This window comes from Silurus aristotelis (genome assembly GCF_946808225.1).
Source record: "Silurus aristotelis genome assembly, chromosome: 5".
Taxonomy (NCBI): domain Eukaryota; kingdom Metazoa; phylum Chordata; class Actinopteri; order Siluriformes; family Siluridae; genus Silurus; species Silurus aristotelis.
The window spans coordinates 27,341,617-27,363,789 of record NC_139578.1 but is presented as its reverse complement, the minus strand read 5'-3'; the positions used below and the strand labels follow the sequence as shown (position 1 = coordinate 27,363,789).

The following is a 22,173-nucleotide window of genomic DNA, read 5'->3' as shown; positions in this document are numbered from 1 at the left end:
GCTCCAGAATGTCACAGTGCATGTTTGAATGCATGTTTGAGCCGCGGCTCCACAGTACTGGCAGCACTCATATAGCCCCAGACCACGATGCTACCACCACCATGCTTGACTGCATGCAAGACACAATTTTCTTGGTTCTCCTCACCAGGGCATCACCACACATGCTGGACACAATCTTAATGCAGACCGACTTGTTGCATTGTGAGGCGTATGGTCTGAGCACTGACAAGTGGACCTTCTGCTTCTACCTCTAAAGCAATGCTGCAGCACTCATGCGTCTATTTTTTAAGCCAACTTCTGCACCTGACGCACCACACGAGGACTCTTTGATGGACCCTTGCGAGGCCTGTTCTGAGTGGAACCCATCTTGGAAAACCTCTGTATGTTCTGTTAATCAGTTTCAGGGTGTATTGCATTAGACCCATTCTGACCACATGACTTATTCCAATGTAACACACTAGATGCATTCGCTATCTATTGGAAACCAACCAATATGCATTGTGTGATAGAAACTAATCAATGGATTGTCCAGTAAGAACCAATATATACATGCATTGTCTGGTGGTAACCAATGCATACATGTATTTCCAACAGACACCAATGGCTGCATGCATTGTAAAATGGAAACCAATGGATACATTAGTTTTTCGATAAGAACCAAATGATACATGAGTCATGCTATGGTTAACAATGGATGCATTTATTGTCCAATGGACAAATTAAATGACCTTACTAATGCTTTATCCTAAATCCCATTTCATTTAATTGCATTTTACATCGTGTGGACAGCCAGGTGTGTGTATATTACTTGCCTGTGAGGAGCTGGCACTATGATGCACTATGGGAAGAGGGCAAACCAGCAGATGTGATATTGCACTGAGTTATGTTTTGCTGAAAAGCATGGTGCCCAGGCATTCATATGGGTGCTAATTTTACATTTACTTTCTACCCAAACATTATTGCAGACCAGGTATATCTATTTCATTACAATGGAGTTCTCTGTTGTTGTTTTTTTAAACCTTTAAACTAGTGGGCATAGTCATAGAGTTAGGGGATACACATTAAGTGATTCTGAATCTAAAACTTTCTTTCGGCTTCTCCCATTAGAGGTCGCCACAGCGGACTATCCGCATGTTTGATTTGGCACGTTTTTATGCTGGATGCCCTTCCTAACACAACCCTCCCTATTAATCCGGGCTTGGGACCGGCACTAAGGCTTGTGCAACCCTAATGGCTGGGGTTGGATCCCTGACCGGGGATCGAACTCGGGCCGCAGCAGTGAGAGCGCCGCATCCTAACCACTAGACCACCAGAGAATCTGATTTTCCAAGTCAGATAAAGCAGTTTTGAATCTGAGGATCCAAATCAGATACGGCAGTTAGACAGTGTTGTATATGATGCTCTAAATCGGGTAAGGCCCTTTTGAATCTGAAGATCCAAATCAAATTAAGCAGTTTAAAATGTGAAGATCCATATCTGGTTGATCTTGGTTGCTGAATCTGTGGATACAATTCAAGTAAACCAGTGTTACATCTAAGGATACAGTATACCAATTAAATTGGTATTGACATTGATAAGGGTATTTACTAATACCAGTGGGCTCTTTGAGCAGGATGATGATCCCTGCACATTCACACCAATTCAATTCAATTCAATTCATTTAAATTGTATTTTTTTTGTATAGTGCTTTAAAAATTGTCTCAAAGCAGCTTTACACAAATAATGCGGTAATAAAGAATGAATTTACATTTTAATAATAATATTCCCAGCTCTCCAATCCAAATAAGTTCCTGTGGGACCTGATGGAAACCAAGTTACAGAACTGAAAGGATCTGTCACTGGCATACCAAAGCATACCCTCAGAGATCTTTTGGAGTCCATGCCTCAATAGATCAGAGCTGGGGTGTGTGTTACGGCTGATAGATGATTTGTAGATGATTAGTTTAGAGTCCAATTTGGTGAATGTTATCAATTATCAATACTTGCGATAAGGTTGCAGGCTGAGTATCATTGGAATTGTAGTCTTGAAAATCAGGAGTCACAGAGATCAATAGGACATAAATGCATGGTATCTACAAAAACGGATGGTCTACTGTGTCTTTAGCCATCAATACGTCTTAAAACATTAATATACGCAAAGCAGGGGGTACTTTAAAAATGGTTTCCATGGTGTGTGTGTTTTAGACATCACTGTACTGCTGAGCTGTCACATGGCAATTAAAATTAGCATGCGAACTCTATTAAACCTAGCATTCTATTATCCGTTCACTTCTTTTGCTTCACTGCAGTGATTATGATCAGCATGTACCAGGTGTCCTTGCAAAGTCTGCTTTAATTATGTATTTTTTTTATTCAGCCTGGCTCTTTGTGTGCCATTCCACCTAGGAGTATCTAGATCCATTCAAAGCTGCTTTTCTGAAAAGAACCCTATTTTACAAATTTGACAAAATGTGCTTATTCAGCTATTTCTAACAAAAATCATAATTTTTTGCGATTCCTTGTTTAAAACGGAAGCTTCAAAAATCTCCATTTCTCATGCAATCCGATAAGGTTGCTTGTTTGGTAAGTTTTTGCAAATTTGGATGAAGAGATATAAAGCTTGGCTAGTGCATTTTAGACAAAGCTAGATTTTTGGCTTGGGTAAAAGTTTCATCACTCCATTTCTTATATGTATATGAAGATGACTGTTTTGGTTGATTACAAAATACAAATTGGGCTTAAAAAAGTGGACAGATTTAGTGAACAGATGAAGGTGGGTCCATTACCAAGCAAAATAAAGCAATAACAACATCTTTTCTTTACCAACAATGAACATCTGATCATTAAATGTTCAGTGTGTTGCCATGGATACCGAACTGACTTCAGTGTAGAAAATAATTTCTACATTTTTATTTACATTCGAATGATGCGTTTGTCAGATGTTTTTGATCACAAACAACATACTAGTGAGGAATAGACTTAGAGGAGTTGAATCTGATCCAAATCTAGTAAAGCAGTATTGAATTGAAGAAGACAAATCAAACAAGGCATTGTTATATCAAGATCAAGTACTGCAGCATTGAATTCAAGGACTAGATCTAGATCAAGTGTGTCAAAGTATAATCTAGGTGTCCAGATGAGGTGAAATCAAATACATGAATCTAGATTTTTCTCTAACCTTGAGTATTTATCTGAGTATCCATATCAAGCGAGGGAGAATTGAATGCAAAGATCTAGATGCAGCGCTGCAGAGTTTGAATCTGAAAACCTTGATCAAGTACGGCAGGATGTAACCCAAGGATCAACATAAGAAAGGCAAGCTCAAACTCAAAGCTTTAAATCAAGAGACACTATGTCAAATCTGAGGATCTCAATCAAGTAAAGCAATGTGGAATCAAAGGATCGAGATCAAAACAGGCAGCTTTAACATTCAAGGAGTGTATCAGAGTATGCTTTTGGAATCAACATGTGGTAGAGACAAATGAAAGGATCTAGACCTTTCTGTACCGAAGAGGTGAATTATTTATCTAAATATTTATATCAAGTGAGGGGAAGTTAAATCCAAAGATCTAGATTAAGCAATGGAGAGTTGAATTCAAGGATCTAGATCAAGCAAGCTAATTTGAATCTGAAAATCTCGATCACACAAGGCCATTACCGAGGAATTAACCTTAAACATGACAGACTCAAATTTAAGACTCTAGATTAATAGATACTATGTCAAGTCTGAGGATCCTTTCCAAGTAAAGCAGAGTTAAATCCAAGGATCTAGAACAAATAAGGCAGCATTGAAATCAAGGACTAGATCTAGCTCAAGTGTGTCAGATTATAATCTATGAGTCCACATGTGGCAAAGACAAATGCAATGATCTGGAACTTTCTCTAACAAAGAGGTTGAGTATTTATCAGAGTATCTATATCAAGGCAAGGGTGAGTTAAACCCAAGGATCTAGATTAAGCATGACAGACTCAATTCCAAGGCTCTAGATAAAGAGAGACTATGTCAAATATAAGGATCATTGATCAAGTAATGCAGAGTCAAATCCAGTAATCGTAATCAAATGAGGCAGCATTGAATACACAGATCCAGAGCAAGTAAGGCAGCATTGAATACATGGACTAGATTTAGTTTAAGTGTTTCAGGGACAGTGAGGTAGAGACAAATGCAAGAATCTTGATTTTTCTCCAACTATGAGGTTGAGTATTGTTCTGAGTATTTATATCAAGTGAGGTAGAGTTAAATTTAAGGATCTAGATTAAGCAAACCTGAGCTCAATTTAAAAAATCTAGATCAAGCAGGCAGGCAGGCGCTAACCCCTAGGATTTACCTTAAGCAAGGCAGCCACAAATTCAAGGCTCTAGATGAAGCCAGATGTTGAATCCAAAAATGAAAGGAGACAAAGACAATTTGAAAACAAAGAAGCGGAGGTATGCTGTTGTTAAACACATAGATATGGCTTTTTACCCTATTAATGTAAAAACCTGAAATGAGTTCAAGTAAGACTTGAGGGCATACACTTTATCCTTCCTTGAGCATTAGTTCAGGTTAGGGGTTTTCTAGTTCCTGATCAGTACATACTTTCATTTACCATTAGCCCATGATGTATTACCCGTTAATCTAGTAAATTGTTTATCATGTACCCCTGGAACAAATAAAATTTTTCTTTCCTTCCAAACTATAAGCAAATCAGTTTACTTTTTCAGATATTATTAGTGTAGCCCTCTCACTGATTCACTGGCTCAAACTATGTCTAGGGTAATTTTACAAGTGAGAGGCACATCTAAATTTACTTGGTGTAATTTGTTTGCTACCAAAGTAACCCCAAAATACTGTCATTAACCTCGGGCTTCAGACTTCAGTGTTTCTTTTAGACATTCTCTTCATTCAGAAATAACAGACATATCATTCAGAAATAACTTGAGAATATATTATATGGACAAACATTTATTAACAGAAACAAATGTAAAGAAGACAAAAGAAAAGAAAACCCCACAAAAGAAATAGTACCCAGCTGGGATTTAAGTCTCTGGTTGGCGCGCTACGTTGGAGCTCATGTGAAAGTGTGTGCAGTTGCTAGTACTCACGAAATCCAATGGAACAGTGAAACTTGTACACGAAGCACACACTTATTAGACCCTAATTTAACAGGGCTCTACATTAGGATTCTGTTTGTACACCAAATATTTGTTTTTCACAGATCATTTTGAAGGAATATGCAAAAGAAAATTATGTTTTTTAAGTGTTAGCTTTATTCTCAGTGGAATTACGTTGATGGTGTTTCAATTTCTCTCAGGAGAGTCTTCATGCATTTCTGAAAGGATTTATTTAGCTCTGCATTCTAACTGAGAGCAATTTCAGCTCTCTTTACTTAGAAAGCACCAAACCTTCAGTCATGAAGATGGAAATATTTTAAACGGATATTCTCTGGAGGATTTCCAAACAGCCCTTTTGATGTATTCGGTTTTTCGACTGCATTTATTGGTACCGAGTATTGTGTCTTTTCTAGCTGTACATATAACAACTGAGACTTGAGTTTGTTTATGGGCGTATGTGTTTTAAATCCTATATCTGATTTCAGGAATCGAGTCTATTACCCAATTTAGGTAATAAGATTCTGTTCGCTTTGATCTGTTGGTGATTCGTGGCCTTGTTGAACATCACAGCAGTTTCTCTTGAATTAAAAATTATACACAATGTTCCAGTCAGGTTCATAACCTCGTGCCTGGTGCGTTTTCACTCTTTGGCATTCGCTCGGTGGCTTGAACACCCTTCGACGCCCCCGCGCCTCGGCCTTTTTTCTTATCGCTCCCACTCAGCATGCGCTCGTTCTTTACCTCTGTACCTCGTTCGTACTCTGTTCTCGACAGCCCCGCTTTACTTCTCCTTGCTCCACTCGCAAGCGTGTCGATCGACACGTGGTGTTATGAAAGATATGATGAATGTCTCGACGGATCGTTGTTCGGTTACACGGATCTGTACTTGCACTGTTTACGCTAAAGCTTGGAGACACTTTGGGGAACGATCGGTAATTAAATGCTAATCGTATGAGGAGTCGTGTTTTGCATCAAATTATCACCAACCTATTATTAACGGCAGCTCGGTGGCAATAATAAAACGAGGATGAGCATTTACATAGCGTTCTTTTCTTCTTCTTTTTTCCTGCATGGCACTCTATATGTTCAAATTATTCTTGGATTCCTGGATTTTAAATATGTATTCATTCATTCATTCAGGGATATTTTTTCCGCCACATGAAACTGCACAGATGGTCTCTGAGTTACGATGGTTCGATTTACGATTTTTTCTGATCTAACCATGACGAAGTGATACGACAGTCTATACGGTACTAGAAATTGCTCTGTTTTGCTAAATTATATACCATAATTTGTTCAATTATTATTTAATTACAGTATACTACTTGGGTAGGCTAGGCTATGTCTCGATTTACCATATTTTTCAAGCTATGATGAGATGATCAGAACGCATAGTGCAATTATTTGCCTAAACGTTTTATTAATATTTTCATATTTGATGTGTTTTAGGGTAGAGTTGTACTTTACAAACCCAAATGAAACAGTTTTTGGTAAAAACATGAATTTGCATGTGTGAGAGAACGTTGGTCATTTTTGTGTTCCTGTGTTTGATGTGAAGTGTTTGAAAATAGGTCAGCGATGAGACATCTGTGTGTGTGTGTGTGTGTGTGTGTGTGTGTGTGTGTGTGTGTGTGTGTGTGTGTGTGATTTTATTGTGCTGAACGCAGGATCTTGGCCACTGCTGGAGCTCACATGAACATCCCAGTGGACCTGAGGACTCTGAGAGCAGTGCGAGTCCTGAGACCTCTTAAACTCGTCTCAGGAATTCCCAGTAAGTGTTTTGAATTGATTTCATACATTTTTTGTTATGTAGCTCAAGAGCTCAAAAGTACAGTAAAATACAGCCTTTGATGTCCCAAGTCTTAACATTGTCTTGAACAAACTTTAGAACTTCACCTGTAGCTAGCAAGGGCTGAGCTAGTCAAACTGGTAGACCATTTTAACTAGCGATTAAGTCGGGGAGGTGGTAGCTTAGGGGTTGAGGAATTGGTGCCGAAGGTTGTGAGTTCAAATCTCATCAAGACCAAGCTGCCACTACTGGCCTCTTGTACAAGGTCCTTTACCCCCTATTTGCTCAGTTGAATGAGATAAATGTCAATCACTCTGGATAAGGGAGTCTGTCCAATTGCTGTAAATGTATGCTTTGGTGGAAATTAAAGTATTATTGTTTCTAATAATTACTGATATCTAGTTATAATAAAGCCTGGAATTATCTTTCCATGCAAAGACAGTCTACCAGTATGGCTTGAACAGCGAACAGCTTGACAATGGAGTGATGACAATATAGAACTTATATAATTTCCTATTATGGACATAAAGGAATCAGGTTCATGTGTGTGTTTGTGATACACTTGTATCATGTGACAGCCATGTAATATGCAGAGGTTGATGGTTAATGGCTGAGTTTGGCATAATCCTGACAATAAACTAAGAAACACTCTAAGGTTTAGAGAAACGAAAAGATGTCCTAAAAACAGATCTGAAAATGTAGTTTCTTCTACATTCTGCTCGATGTTGGAATCCCCACATTTCACACTGTCCTAGACCCAACCACTGGAATCCCATTTTGTGTGGCCTCATTGCAAATCTCCAGTGCATACCTCAAAACCAGTCGCCCGAATCCCGAGCATGCGGTTCAGACTAGTTTTCTAACGAACCCTGAGCATCCTGAGGAATTCTCTCGCTGAGCTCATTCTCCGGTTTCTTTCATTAATGACAATTACATCCCGCGCACTATAAATAGCCCACCTTAGAATATCTTAACATTGATCTTCTTAATAAGCCAGACGCCTTCATCAACAGCCGCACCAAACACAGGAGCTAGTGGCTTTGATTTTCAGCCTGTAAATTGCCTTTTTCGTGCCTTCATGAACACGTTATATCATGAATTTGCCCGATGTGTGGATCTACATGCTGCATCTTTCGGAAATCTGCTGAAATCGAAATTTTATCAATCTTTAGCAAGGAAATCAGAAGGTTTATTTTCGAATAAACGAATCTTGATGTTTATAGCTGCTATTATATAAATGAGGAATTAATAAGTCATTAATGGAATTTTAAATGAAGAAATCATTATCATTATTTGTGAATTAAAGCGTAATTATTGGCGAAATCATATTGATGGTGGTATCAAAATGTTTCGGGACTAATGGTGCTAACTGGTGCTTTTCTGACCACGTGTGTTACCACGTCTGCGATTTTATCACGGACAGCCAGTTAGAACAAAGAGCAAACATGAACTTCTGCATGAAACTGGGCAAATCTTCTTAACCCTTAAATTGGTTGTTGCTCTGGATATCAAATGCTGCATGTATGTATATATATATATATATATATATATATATATATATATATATATATATATATATATATATATATATATATATATATATATATATATATATACAGTGGAACCCGGTTATGTCGATGTCCTAGGGGGTTGCCAAAAAGCATCGAGGTAACCGATGATCGAGATAAACGAAAATCAATATGCGGCAATATATTAACATGCTTGAAATTTCATTATGTACATGATGTGCGTTAATAAATGAGAATGTGCATGCACGTGTTTTTGGAGGGTTTTTTACACAACAGCGTTGCCGTGATTTGTTTGATGAAGGCATGCTATAAAAATGTACATACAGTACATGTTTATCTGTCAGGAAGCCACCTGCCACGCTTTCTTGGCCGCTTTCTCTGAAGCTCCCGGCTTCAATCGCGCATATATGGTGCTCGTTTATCACTCATCACCAGCTCCCCAACGTGCACACTCTCACCGTCCGTTATTGTTGGTATATGTTGGTTCACGGCGGTCGTTGTTAACGCTCATGCGTATCCCGGTATGTGCCTTCCCACCGGGGGAAGCAAGCACGGCTTTCACCTCCCGTTCATTGCATAACATTTAACAACAAAAGGCATATGTGCACTAACTAACAGCAGAGATTCACCAGTATACAATACAACACCTGAGTTCTTCTGCGGCTGCACAGCGCCCATCGACATAACTGACGTTAAATAGCAAATTTTTCCCCCCTTGTGCTCGAGATATCAGGGTTCGGCAACATAAAAAAGTCGCCATAACCGATTAAAAAATGCTAAGACAAAGCGAGAATTTGGCGGTTCCACTTCAAAAACGGCGACTTAATAGGGTTGTCGAGTTAACCGAGGTCGAGATAAGTGGGTTTCACTGTATATTTGTATGTAATCGGTAAGGAAGTAAAAGTTTTGTGTTTAACATTAGGTTTGCAGATCGTCCTGAAGTCCATCATCAAGGCCATGGTTCCTCTGCTGCAGATTGGCCTCCTCCTGTTCTTCGCCATCCTGATGTTTGCTATCATCGGCCTGGAGTTCTACAGTGGCAAGCTGCACCACACCTGCCGTCCGCAACTCTATATCCTCGGTTAGGGTCCTTATTAAACCATATAATTGTGAAGGAGACCTAAGTATGATTGCGTTGCTTACGAAGTGGATAACACGGGTGTAAGATTGCACTTTACACAGTTTTCTATCGATTTAATTGTTGAATTTTGTCATCAGATAACGAGACGGTGGACTCCTCCGAGGTAGAGTTTGCATGCGGAGTGCGCAGGTGTCCGGAGAAATACGACTGTAACGGCTCGTGGATCGGCCCGAACGACGGCATCACTCAGTTCGACAACATCCTCTTTGCAGTGCTCACTGTGTTCCAGTGTATTACCATGGAGGGCTGGACTGCTGTACTTTACAACGTGAGCTTACTTCACTTACGCAGATTTACTGCTTTTATTCAGAGCCACATTCAGTTCACATCTTTGATTTTCACCACATTTTCCTTAGTGTTCCCTGGTGGTCTAGTAGTTAGGATTCGGCGCTCTCACTGCTGTGGCCCTGGTTCGATTCCCGATCAGGGAACCAACCCCAGCCAAAATTTCGTAAAACGATTTCTCATAAGATTTGAAAGCACGATGTACAGAACATCGCACAAAGATAAAGAAGAAAATGTATAAAACATTTTGGATCGATAAACCTAAAATAATAACATATAATAACTGCAGAAAGGCCACACTGCAGACAGGATTTACAATTCGGAAAATCGAATAAAATCGTCTAAACTGGCCGTGTAACAATGTGCACCGACAAACGATCATCAATTAATAAACAGAATTAAATTAAAACAGAATATTCCTTTATAGATTCTTTCAGACATTGTTGAATGTTCAAGTCTCTGCCGCCGAGATGCTCCTGTGTTGGTCGGGATCATGGAAAGTGAAACTTAAATCTGAAACAGGGGACTTGGGGAAGTTTTTTTTAATTTTTTTTTATTTACTTTTTACAACATTTTCATAATAGTATCATACTTGGTAGTTCTATGTGAAATCAGACATTAAGCACCCCTATATAACCATAATGGTATGATCCTCATTTCATAACACCTCTGTGAAGATTTGACTATTCAGGTGCATGCTTAATAGTAATAATAATACAAAACATTATGACCACCTGCCTGATATTGTGTTGGTCCCTTTTGCTGCTAAAACAGTTCTGACCAGTCGAGCATTAACAGCATTTATTTCTTTAGCAATTTGAGCTACAGAAGCTCGTCTGTTGGATCGGACCACACGGACCAGCCTTCGCTCCCCACTTGCATCAATGAGCCTCGGCCACTCGTTACCCTGTCACCGGTTCACCACTGTTCCTTCCTTGGATCTCTTTTGATAGATACTGACCACTGCAGACCAGGAACGTCCCACAAGAGCTGATGTTTTGGAGATGCTCTGGAGATGCTCACAATTTGTCAAACTCACTCAAATCCTTACCTTTGCCCATTTTTCCTGCTTCTAACACATCAACTTTGAGGGCAAAATGTTCACTTGCTGCCTAATATATTCCACTCACTAACAGGTGCCATGATGAAGAGATAATCAGTGTTATTCACTTCACCAGTCATAATGTCATAACGTCATAATGTTATGCCTGACCGGTGTAGATTGTGTAGTAGTCTAATGAATTGTAAATATTCAACATAATAATCGGTCATGAACCCGATAATGAAAGAGTCACAATTCATTTAGTTTCTTCATGTAATACAGGATAAATTGGCTCTTAGTTCAAGTCCAAAATTGAAATTTTTCTGCTTTGGGCAAACTTCACCCCAAGAGCACAACCCACACACAACTGTCTGAGCAGTGTGTAATCTGTAGTGACGTCTTGTCATGGGCTCATCGAAGAAATTTAGTCCAAAACAACGGAAGCCTCCATCACCTGAGTACAAGCTCACCTAATTTAAATCCCTTTTCGTATCGAGAGATTCCAAGTGCACAAATCTTTCCTGCTTCATCTTTGGAGATTCAGTTTTTTATATGCTGTTTTTCTTTGCCCTTTCGGATTCTGGTTGCCTACGATTTAATGGTGCTCGAATCTCAAATCTGTGTCACATGACTTCTCAATGCTGATACACAATTTCAGTACATGTAGAATTCAGATCTATTCCCTGACATTAGCTACGACTTTATTTATGAATCTACCACGTACCAATGATATTATACGGAAGTCTTATGCTACAATCTCCACCCCTATCACTAACCTTATCCCTCTCACCTTTTCCTGTGAATGCAGCTGTGTGATACCATGTCACTTAAGTGGTTTTTACACTGGGCATGTTTGCGACGGTCGGAAATCCGGGGTCGATTTTTCCTCCAGCAGCGTCGGGCTTGTTGATTCTATCCAACCCCTTCGGCACATTTGCGCTCATCTTACGTCATCGCGAACGCTCACGGAGAACCCACCAATCAGTGATTAAGGCTCATAAATTACAATATACACTATTAAAAACTTTTACATAAATAAAGTACAGTAATGTACGTTGGTTACGTCCCAAAACCGATCACGATAAACGGACACCACCCTGAAAAATACATTTTATGTATACAGTACTATACTGTATTAACATTTTACTTCATGTTTAAATTATTAATTATATATTTATTTATAAATTGTATTATTTCAACATAAAACTCCATAAAAACAATTCCCTATAGGTTTTTTGGTCTATCCTGCTCTCCGTGAGAGACCGGGGAAATCAGCCAAACTAATTGTTTATGTGGCAAATGCAATTCTGCGATACTGTATACTAAAAGAAAAATTTTATTCTGGTGTGACCTTGGTGCGTTTTTGCCATTTACTATGTATTATCTCAGGGGTGTCCAATCTTTTCCACAAAGGGCCGGTGTGGATGCAGGTTTTCATTCCAACCAATCAAGACCACACCTGATATTCATTGAAAATTAAACTTATTAGATTTGTGTATTTGTTAGTTCAATAACAAAACCCCCTGGCACTCTAATTAGTTAATGGACATATGGGACAATAGAAGCATGATTAGCCTACTTTTCTGGAAACGTGGTAAATGCCAAAAACACACCAAGGTCACACCAGAATGAGTTTTTTCTTTTTTTTTTACTTAGAATATTTTAATGATCCCACAGGAAAATTGTTATTTACAGAGTTAGGGCTTCGGGTTACAGATCAGAAAGTCTTAAAGTGAATTAGATTAAAGTAATGAGATTTAAACAGGTAGAAAATGGCTTGTTTAGAATGAAAACCTGCACCCACACCAGCATCGTTCTAACTAAGCATCAAGTCCACACCAAACTCTACCTGTTTAAATCTCATTACTTTAGTTCGATCAGTAACCCATAGCCCTAGTTATTTAAATAACAATTTCCCTGTGGGATCATTAAAATATTCTAAGATTAAAAAAAAGAAAAAAGTCATTCTGGTGTGTCCTTGGTGTGTTTTAGACATTTACCATGTTGCCATGGGTTTTTGTCATAAAACTAACTAATACACAAATCTAATAAGTTTAATTTTTAATAAATATCAGGTGTGGCCTTGATTGGTTGGAATGAAAACCTGCATCAACACCGGCCCTTTGTGGAAAAGATTGGACCCCTGTGTTAACACATGGTAAATGCCAAAAACACACCAAAGTCACACGATAATTAATTTTTTTTTTTATACAGTAATCCCCCACTTTACCGCGTTTTGAATCTGGGGCCCCCTGGTTTATTGCGGAATTGTATTTGCCACATAACTAATTTGTCTGGTGTGACCTTGGTGTGTTTTTGGCATTTACCATGTTTCCAAAAAAGTAGGCAAATCATACTGCTATTGTCCCATATATCCTTAACTAATTAGAGTGCTATGGGTTGTTATCATTAAACTAACAAATACACTGTAGAAAAGAACACACACACACACACACACACACACACACACACACACACACACACACACACATAGACACTCTTGCGTTGTTATTCTCAGGCACTGGTTAATATATGAAGCAGTTAGATATTTTCTGCGAAAAATATTTTCTTGAAAATCTACAGTACTGTATATCTCTGTGAATGGCCCTTAGACATGAAGTATATCAATATTTTTATATAATAAAAAAGAATGATGTTAGTGAAGTTCAGTGCGCTGATGATGTTTGTTTATGAGGGAGAAAGAGCTGTTATGCTGTCAGGAGACCTACACCAACACAGGTTCATCAGACTCACTGTGTGAGGGTGGATGGATCTTTTTGTTCCGATTACACCGAACTCCATTTTTCTCATGTTTTCAAGCACAAACTACTCTACTGTACTGCGCTACTGTACTTCACAACATTTTTTATAGCATTGCAGCAGATGTCTGATCGTCCGGTAAACAACACGGCAAACGCTGCGTCATATAAGAGCCAAGTGCGAATGAAATACAAACCTGGTCTGGTGATTATTTTTAATGATTATTTTTTTTTGGCTTTGGGTGTCCATCAGATTTTAAAAAGTAGGCTAATTAGATGTCTGTTGTCCGTTATGTCCTCAGACTAATGATGCGCTGGGTCCCACGTGGAACTGGATATACTTTATTCCCCTCATCATTATTGGCTCCTTCTTCGTGCTAAACCTTGTGCTCGGTGTCCTTTCAGGGTGAGAACCTTCACAGGACACACTCCTGTTTTCCTTCTGCGTTCATTAGGTGTCAATGTTTTTGTTTTGTTATTGGAAATTTGACTAGGATATGTCAGAGAAGCAACTGAGAAGATCACTCAAGGTGATGCTACCACCAGCATGCTTCACTGTAGGGTTGCTATTCTTAGGAGTGGAGCAGGGTTGGGTATTTAATATGCTTTCGGGACCATTTTGGACAAAGAATAAAAGTTTAGAGATGCAGGAGTCTGAGCTCCATATCTTATAACTTTTCCAGAGTTCCTTCTACTGTATGTAAGGTATGGATCTCTTCAGCTTCTTTAGAGTAACCCAAGCTTCTTGGTTGCTTCTCTGACTAATAAAGAGAGAGATGTAGAGACTTGTCAGTGCCTGGGGTTAGAGATGAAACAAGACCACATGTCGAGAAACAATCAAACATCCTGTAACATATCCAATAATAGTAAGTCATCATTAAAACCAAACTCCTTTCACACGTATTTCTATTGAATCCTGTGTATCTGCTTGTGCCTTTGATGTTCGTCCTTGGTGCTCGACACATATCCTGTTCCCCGTAGTGAGTTCGCTAAAGAGAGGGAGCGTGTGGAGAACCGGCGAGCCTTCATGAAGCTTAGAAGGCAGCAGCAGGTGGAGAGGGAGCTGAACGGCTACCGGGCGTGGATAGATCGAGCAGGTAGAGTCATTAATATTTATTTTATGTGCTGTTCTGAAGCATTTATATCTCAGACAAGGAATGAAATAAAGACAAAATATAGCAGTTCTTACAAAACTGGTCAAATAATACACATTTATAGAAGAGCAAACACAAAGCAATGAACTAACAAATAGGCCAAAACCTGTTGCTACAACAGTCATGCTTCAGTGTGTTCTTAGGGTGTTTGCTTTTTTAATTTGATGTATGTTTTTTTTTATTTAAATGAAATGAAATTTAAAATAAAATTTAAAATGAAATTTAAAATGAAATTTAAAATAAAATTTAAAATGAAATTTAAAATGAATTTAATTTAATTTATTCATTTTCTCCCGCTTATCCGTAATTCGAGTCGCGGGGGCAGCAGTCTAAGCAGGCCCCCGCCTTCGACTGCTGCCCAATCCTCACAGCACCGTCCTTTACGGTCCCTCCTGCAGGTGGTGAGCCCACGGGAAGGCAGCCCCACGTCACTCCGACGTCACGGACCTTGATATTTCCCTCGTAAGGGACCCCCGGAGCATAGAGGGTTAAGGGCCTTGCTCAAGGGCCCAAGAGTGGCAGCTTGGCGATACCGGGGCTTGAACCCCAGACCTTCCGATCGGCAACCCAGCGCCTTAACCGCTGGAGCCACCACTCCCCTTAATTTAATTTAATTTAATTTAATTTAATTTAATTTAATTTAATTTAATTTAATTTAATTTAATTTAATTTAATTTAATTTAATTTAATAACAATTTATTACATTTATTTACATTTAATTTAATTTACTCAATTTAATTTAATTTACTCAATTTAATATATTTTATTTAAAAAAACGTATTATTCCTAAAAAATCTATAGTTTGAGCCAATCAGTGTCCTAAGATAAGCACAGAAGCAGTTCTTGGGTACAAATCGACACCCTCCATCTGAGACTATCCTTCAATAGCTGATGAAGATTTGATGAGTCGGGAATTAGAAGGAACTGAAGGATAATCAGTGGATCAGTCAATCCCATGAATTGAAAATTTTATCCTATAGTCTCTCACTACTTGCAGTTGACCGAGTATGAACCTCTCTGCTAAAAGGCCTCCCAGTTTAGTTGCCCACGCCACCCCTTCCCCTGGTACGACTTGATCCTGCCTCCCACCCGAGCCGAGCGAGCAGGTAAGCGGCAGTGTGTGGAAACACAGCAGCTCTGTGAGGCCTCTGCTCTTCTGTAGGAGCTGCCTGGTAAACTCACTCTCCCACGCAGTTAAGGGTTAGCAAAGAGGTGAGCCTGACTCACAGACTAGAGTGTGCTAGTGCGAGTGTGTGTGTGTGTGTGTGTGTGTGTGTGTGTGTGTGTGTGTGTGTGTGTGTGTATATGCGTGTGACACCCGCTCTGTGTAGTCATTGTTTTCCACAGAGCAAGAGATCAGATTTAAGCGCCATAGCAGTACCGAGAACTTCAATCAGTCTCAAATGACGGACTCCAAACACGAGGCTCTCTGGCATTTCACTTTGACACTGCTCGCTATTCAAATGGTTTGCGCTCAGTGTCCTCACTTTTCTTCTCTCTTCCACTCCACAGAGGAAGTGATGCTCGCTGAGGAGAATAAAAACTCAGGAAGGTCTGCATTGGAGGGTATGAGGGTCTTACTTTATAATTCACTATAATTCTCTAGAACGTTGATGTGCCTTTTTGTTCGGTGCACTTACTCCCCCACTCACACACACACACACACACACACACACACACACACACACACACACACACACACACACACAAACATATACATGGTTTACAACCGATAAACAAATACACCCAAGTATGCATCTCCAGTGAAGTGACTCGTGCGCTGTAAAAAGCTTTACTACATTTCTGTTTGCCGGGAGACACATCATCTTGACAGTGCAATTAATTTTACCCTTTAAGTTGTTCTATATTTATTCACGAAAACGTTCACCAGAGTGTGTAGTAGAGATTTTTCTAATTCTGAGGACCACTAAACTACTACGACTTTTATGACTTTAGAGCAGAAATACACTATACAGACAATATCTGGACACTTAAATATTCCAACTGTTTGTATCAGATGTCTTTTTATGGAGCAGGACATTTTCCCTTCACTTCAACTAGGAGAACCAAACCTGTTCCAGCTTGATAATAACCTTGTACACAAAGTCAGCTCCATGAAGATCTGCTTTTCATGGGTTGGAGTGGAAGATCTTCTGCTATAGAGCTCCAATCCACCCCAGGCCTCCTCACCTCACCTCACCTCAGTTACATCAGAACCTGAATTTACTAACATCTCACAATTCTCCACAAGAACTAGTGGAGCATCTTCCCAGAAGCGCAGAAGCGTGAAGGTTATTATGAGAGTGAATAGGCAGTAAATTCCTAAAACTTTATTCATTCTTAAAATAATGCGTAGTTCCAAGGATCAAATTCTTGATATGTACATCGCAAACATCTGTATTAATAATCAGTATTACTGCATTACATTTCAAACCAATGAAACATCAATCTATAGAATGCTCTAACTCATAGAAGGCTGACCGAAGCTTCCTGTTCTCCGATGTGTTACATAAGTGTATAGCAGAAAACTCAGATCTTCCATGAGCATCTAGCTGCCTCGTTTTATCCTTTTTCTGAAATCAATTGTATAACAGGTGCTTCTCTATTTATTGCCATCTCATAATAAATCACTCGTTGTATCATTCAATTGTAAGTCACTTTGGAAAAAAAGCATCTGCCAAATGAATGAATGTAAATGTATTTATTTACCAATACAGGATTAAATCATATTGGTTTTCTCACCATTTTATAGTAACTTCATTTATGCGAAAATCACTGCAGCACGTGTTCGTAAGTGACATGTTGCTTTACTATATCATAGCACTACACTGGGGTTTATACAATTTCTTGAACAGCAAAGCAAAGCATTGGTTAATATATTTATATTTTTATAATGCGTGTTAATATATTTATCATGTGTTTTTTTGGATAACAATAATAGTAACAGCTTAGTAAAAAAAAATAAAAAATTCATTCATTTATTAATTTTAATGCATGCTTTTTTAAATATACGGTGTATTTATTGAATAATGCGATAAAATATAATACATTTCTATACGATTTAATAAAAAAGGAAAATAGTCATAACAGAAACAAACTTTCACCCTTATTACGTAGAAACCGTTTTTTTTTTTTTTTACTTTGCACATCTGGGATTAGGGATTTGAATCTCCAACCTGTGTGTCAATGGAGCTTGTATGTTCTCCCAATTGTGCCCTGTTGTGGTTTCGCCCAGCCTTGTGCTTTAGGCTCCCCTGTCAATAATGGTATAATGGTATAGGAAATGTAAGTCTTGTCAATTTTCTGCTCTTAGGAAGAATAAAAGGCTTTAGGACATGCTGAATATATACATATACACACACATTGAGACGATACAGCCCATGAAGCGATGTTTGCTCTCTCATTGCAGCCATTCCAGTTACCACAGCAACAATCCTTTTCAGTTTTTCTCATGCCGACTGATGTGTTGTGCCTTTGCTTGGACTCTATATTCAGGCTTTTGCAGGGGGAAAAAAAGGTCACTCATGGTTACAAGTCTGCGAGCTGGTCCCAGCATGAGCTGGACAGGAAAGAGACAGTGTGAAAAATACATTTACAGTGTCATTACACTTTTCAACTGAAGCCAAAGGTTGTGATATTTACATTTCCACTGCAATAATGGTTGTTGTTGGGGTTTTTTTTGTTCTATTTTAGTGTTGAAGCGAGCCACAAGCAAGAAAAATGCGAGGCGTCGTGGAGAGGACAAGTATTCGGAAATTGCAACAGTTGGTTAGTTACACCACTTTTGCTATCTCCATATGCTCTCTCTCTCTCTCTCTCTCTCGTTCTCTCTCCCCCATCTCCATCTCTCTTTCTCTCTCTCTCTTTCCTTCACTCTATGTATGTGTGCCTTGTCTTTTTCCTTCTTACTTTTTTTTCTGAATCTGTGTCTCTGTTGTTTTTTTTTTTTGTAGGGGGCCAAGCACCAAAAGTGTGTAAGCACCTTTTTTTCTTCTTGTTCTTCTCCTAATTGTTCTACTGGCAACCCAAAAAACCTGTAGGTAAAAACTTGTGAAATTTGGTACACTGATTAGAAAGAGTCTAAGGAACATTCAGAACAAATTTGGGCAAACTGCTCCCAATGCTCTAGCACCACCATTGGGTAAATTTTGGCCTTTTTGGAAGTAGATTTCAGGTATAACTTTTGAACCTTATGTCCAGAATTTTAAAACCATGCCTCCCTGGGTTAAATTATTGCCTAATCAGATCCATCAGTTAGGAATATATTTATTTAAATTTTTTTGCAGCTTCTCATACAAATATTGTTTAGTTATCATTAAAAGCCTCACCAAAGTTGGCAAAGAAGTTTGCTTATAATTGGTCAATGTATCTGACAGCATAGTCACCAAACAGGAAGTGATCTTGGTAGATCTCTTCAGAATTTTTTCCCCAGCTTCACCTACTGGCCAGAAGTTGCAATAACATGCAGCAAATGTTCAATTTTGTTCAATGTTGCTGTTCCTCCTACAGTGATCTGCTTATGGATTTTCTTCAAATTCCATAGGCAACATTTCTTCATTGTGGCTCAACTAGTCTAGGGGCTTGGTCCTTCCTAAAAACCTTATGCTTACTTATGCTACATAAGGCGTTCATGATAACTAATATAAAAATGCATATATGCATATGTAAAGGTGAGTTCAACAGGCTTCCATTACGACTTAATTTCTGAATTTGCATCGTCACATGACATCAGTTTTCCTTTTTTGAATCTTTCGAGACGGTACATTGTAACAGCTGCCTTTGGAGCTGAGTGCACTTGATGATGATGGTGCTCATAACAGGTAGCCGGTTCTTATAATAACCCGAGCAGTAATTAAACAATAATAAAATTGTAGGTGTTTACAAAACTTTGTAAATTCACATAATTTGTTGGTTAGGCCACAATAAGGCATCTAATGGAAGTGTTACCTTTTCCAATTACCCTCATTTGTCAAGCCACATCACATAAACACTATGTAATTATTCACTTTCACTACTCAACCAGTAATTAAAACAACAACAACAACAACAATCTATTAGTTGACTGGGTTTTTTTTGTACCGTTGTTTTGATCAAGATTTGAGTCACACTGTTGCTATTCTCAGCTTTATTTTTTAATGCAGCTACATGCGTGAACTTGAGCAGAAATACCAGCATCTGCTATATACAATATATCCATGTCCACTGCAGGATTACTGCTATTCATTTTTCTGCTTTTACCTTCTGTGCATGCTGATAACTTTGTGGGAAACATTCTGGGATGAACCACATATGGCTGGGAAAGTCAGATTTCTCAATACTTTTGTCTCTCAAAGCTACGGCTTGATCACGGTGTGCTCAATTTTCTCACACACTCACCCACACACACTTCAAATGAGAACTCAGTTTATAAAAATCATTGCAAAGTAAAGCTGTGGTTTTTAACTTGCAGTAATAAGCTTTATATTTCATGATAGATATCTTGTTGAAACTGATTTTGTACGTGTTTTGGCCTTTGGATTTTGTTTGTACGTCGCATGCCTCCTGCTTGGTTGGCATTCGACTGTATTGGTTAATAAAGAGTCTCTAGCAATGAATAACTCTTCGCTGGTACGCTAGATTACGATCTTAAGATAAATCAGCCTACAACTCTGTTGAGGTGTTTTGTTTGAAAAAACACAGCAAACCTGGAAAGTGTTAGTTTAGTAGGATTTAGTATTTAGTATGTTAGTGTTCGTAACGTTCTGGCAGATTTCATTGTTTTTCTGATCATAGAAGGAGGGGAAAGTCTTCAGCAGTCAGGGAGAATGAAACCGGTACAATATAAATGAGTAACAATTTAAACGTCAAGTGAGATGGAAACTACCCTTAATTAATCACCTGAGAGAACTAATAAGCACAGACCAACACTATAGAATCAACACTATAGTACACACTAGAATACATTTCATTGGGAGTGATGACGATGGACAGGATTAGAAATGAGTTTATTAGAGGGACAGCACATGCAGGATGTTTTGGAGACAAGGTGAGGGAGGTGAGATTGAGATGGTTTGGACATGTGCAGAGGAGGGACATGGGGTATATCATGTAGGAGAATGCTGAGGATGGAGCAACCAGGAAGGAGGAAAGAGGAAGTCCAAGGAGGAGGTTTATGGATGTGGTGAAGGAAGACATGCAGGTAGTTGGTTTGAAAGAGGCAGATGTAGAGGACAGGGGGGTATTAGAGTCCTCATCGAAGTACGGTTTTCTTGTTAATTTTCATCTTTGTTTGCACATGTTTCTACAATACCCCTAATCATCTGCACATGCGTCTTCTTCCTGCTTCATCACATGATCATTTGGTGTATATGCAAAGCTGTATTTGTAACACGATAAAAAAAAAAAAGATTTACTCAGTTGTGATTAAGATCTCAAGAACACTTCTAAGCTACTTTCATAGAGTATCATCATCATGTTGTTCCATAGTGTGAAGTTATGACGTCCAGTCTGTGTTTGCACACGATCCTCAGGTGGTCCCCGGCCTCCGGTGAACATCCGCACTGTGCGACGGGGTCCTGCTGCCTACCTGAGGCGTAAAGAGCGCATGCTGCGCTTTTCCATCCGCCGCATGGTCAAGACGGACAGCTTCTACTGGATCGTGCTAAGCCTTGTGGGCCTGAACACCATCTGTGTGGCCATCGTTCACCACAACCAGCCCGAGTGGCTCACCGTGCTTCAGTGTAAGAGCTGGGTTTGAATACAGCATCTTTTTCTCCATGTTGCGTTTTCTGCTTAGGAAGGAATCCTTCCATTTTCTATTTAAATATTTGGTTGGGTTTTATAATGTATATCTTGTTGGACACATGGATTTGTGTCTATTTTCTTATTAGAGATTTAAGTAAGAGGTGCTGTCAAGTGATTCACAAAATAAGACTCCCACCATTGTGAGTCATCAGTCCAGAGCTGAATATAAATGAAGTCCAGAATGTGGTCAGATAAATGTAGGACTTGAAAGCGAGCCAGCTATCAAAGGGGGACGCTCGGGTTCCTAAACTTAGCATCTCTTTGATATTCTGATGCTTAGTGATTGTCATGGTGAAGCTGATTAGCTGCTCAACTGTGACATTAGTGCAAGCAGTTTTGATAGCACAAGCAAGGGCTTCTTTTTTAATCTGCTTTATTCCAGGAAGTTCTTCATTTTCTGTTTTTATGTCTAATTACAAAACTACAAAAGCAATACATCACAGCAGTTTCAAATCAGAAGTGGGCGGAGCTTATACATTTTGTAGAGGTAGTTAAAGAGTATGATCTATTTTACATAGATTATTAGATATTAATACAATCATTATGTACATTTTCTATGTAAGTCACTTACATAATGACCTAATGGAACGGGGGAAATTATTTGATTTTGTAGTTTGG

General features: G+C 38.9%; 1 protein-coding gene and 1 long non-coding RNA gene across 4 annotated transcripts in view; one reads left to right on the top strand and one right to left on the bottom strand.

The window, feature by feature from the left end:
• Positions 1 to 22,173, top strand: part of cacna1eb (calcium channel, voltage-dependent, R type, alpha 1E subunit b) — a 93,025-nt gene that overhangs the window by 21,461 nt on the left and 49,391 nt on the right. For all 3 annotated transcript variants that reach the window (XM_083542560.1, XM_083542561.1, XM_083542559.1), the window contains 9 exons: positions 6,741 to 6,844; positions 9,314 to 9,472; positions 9,610 to 9,800; positions 13,921 to 14,024; positions 14,600 to 14,715; positions 16,285 to 16,338; positions 18,466 to 18,540; positions 18,726 to 18,746; positions 21,282 to 21,491. In XM_083542560.1, the coding sequence (XP_083398686.1) occupies positions 6,741 to 6,844; positions 9,314 to 9,472; positions 9,610 to 9,800; positions 13,921 to 14,024; positions 14,600 to 14,715; positions 16,285 to 16,338; positions 18,466 to 18,540; positions 18,726 to 18,746; positions 21,282 to 21,491 (1,034 nt within the window). The remainder of the gene's footprint in view (positions 1 to 6,740; positions 6,845 to 9,313; positions 9,473 to 9,609; positions 9,801 to 13,920; positions 14,025 to 14,599; positions 14,716 to 16,284; positions 16,339 to 18,465; positions 18,541 to 18,725; positions 18,747 to 21,281; positions 21,492 to 22,173) is intronic.
• LOC310726929 lies at positions 8,473 to 9,035 on the bottom strand. The gene is made up of 2 exons (XR_014533879.1): positions 8,983 to 9,035; positions 8,473 to 8,728 (listed from the first exon to the last, which is right to left on the bottom strand). It is a non-coding gene; the product is annotated as an uncharacterized lncRNA (long non-coding RNA).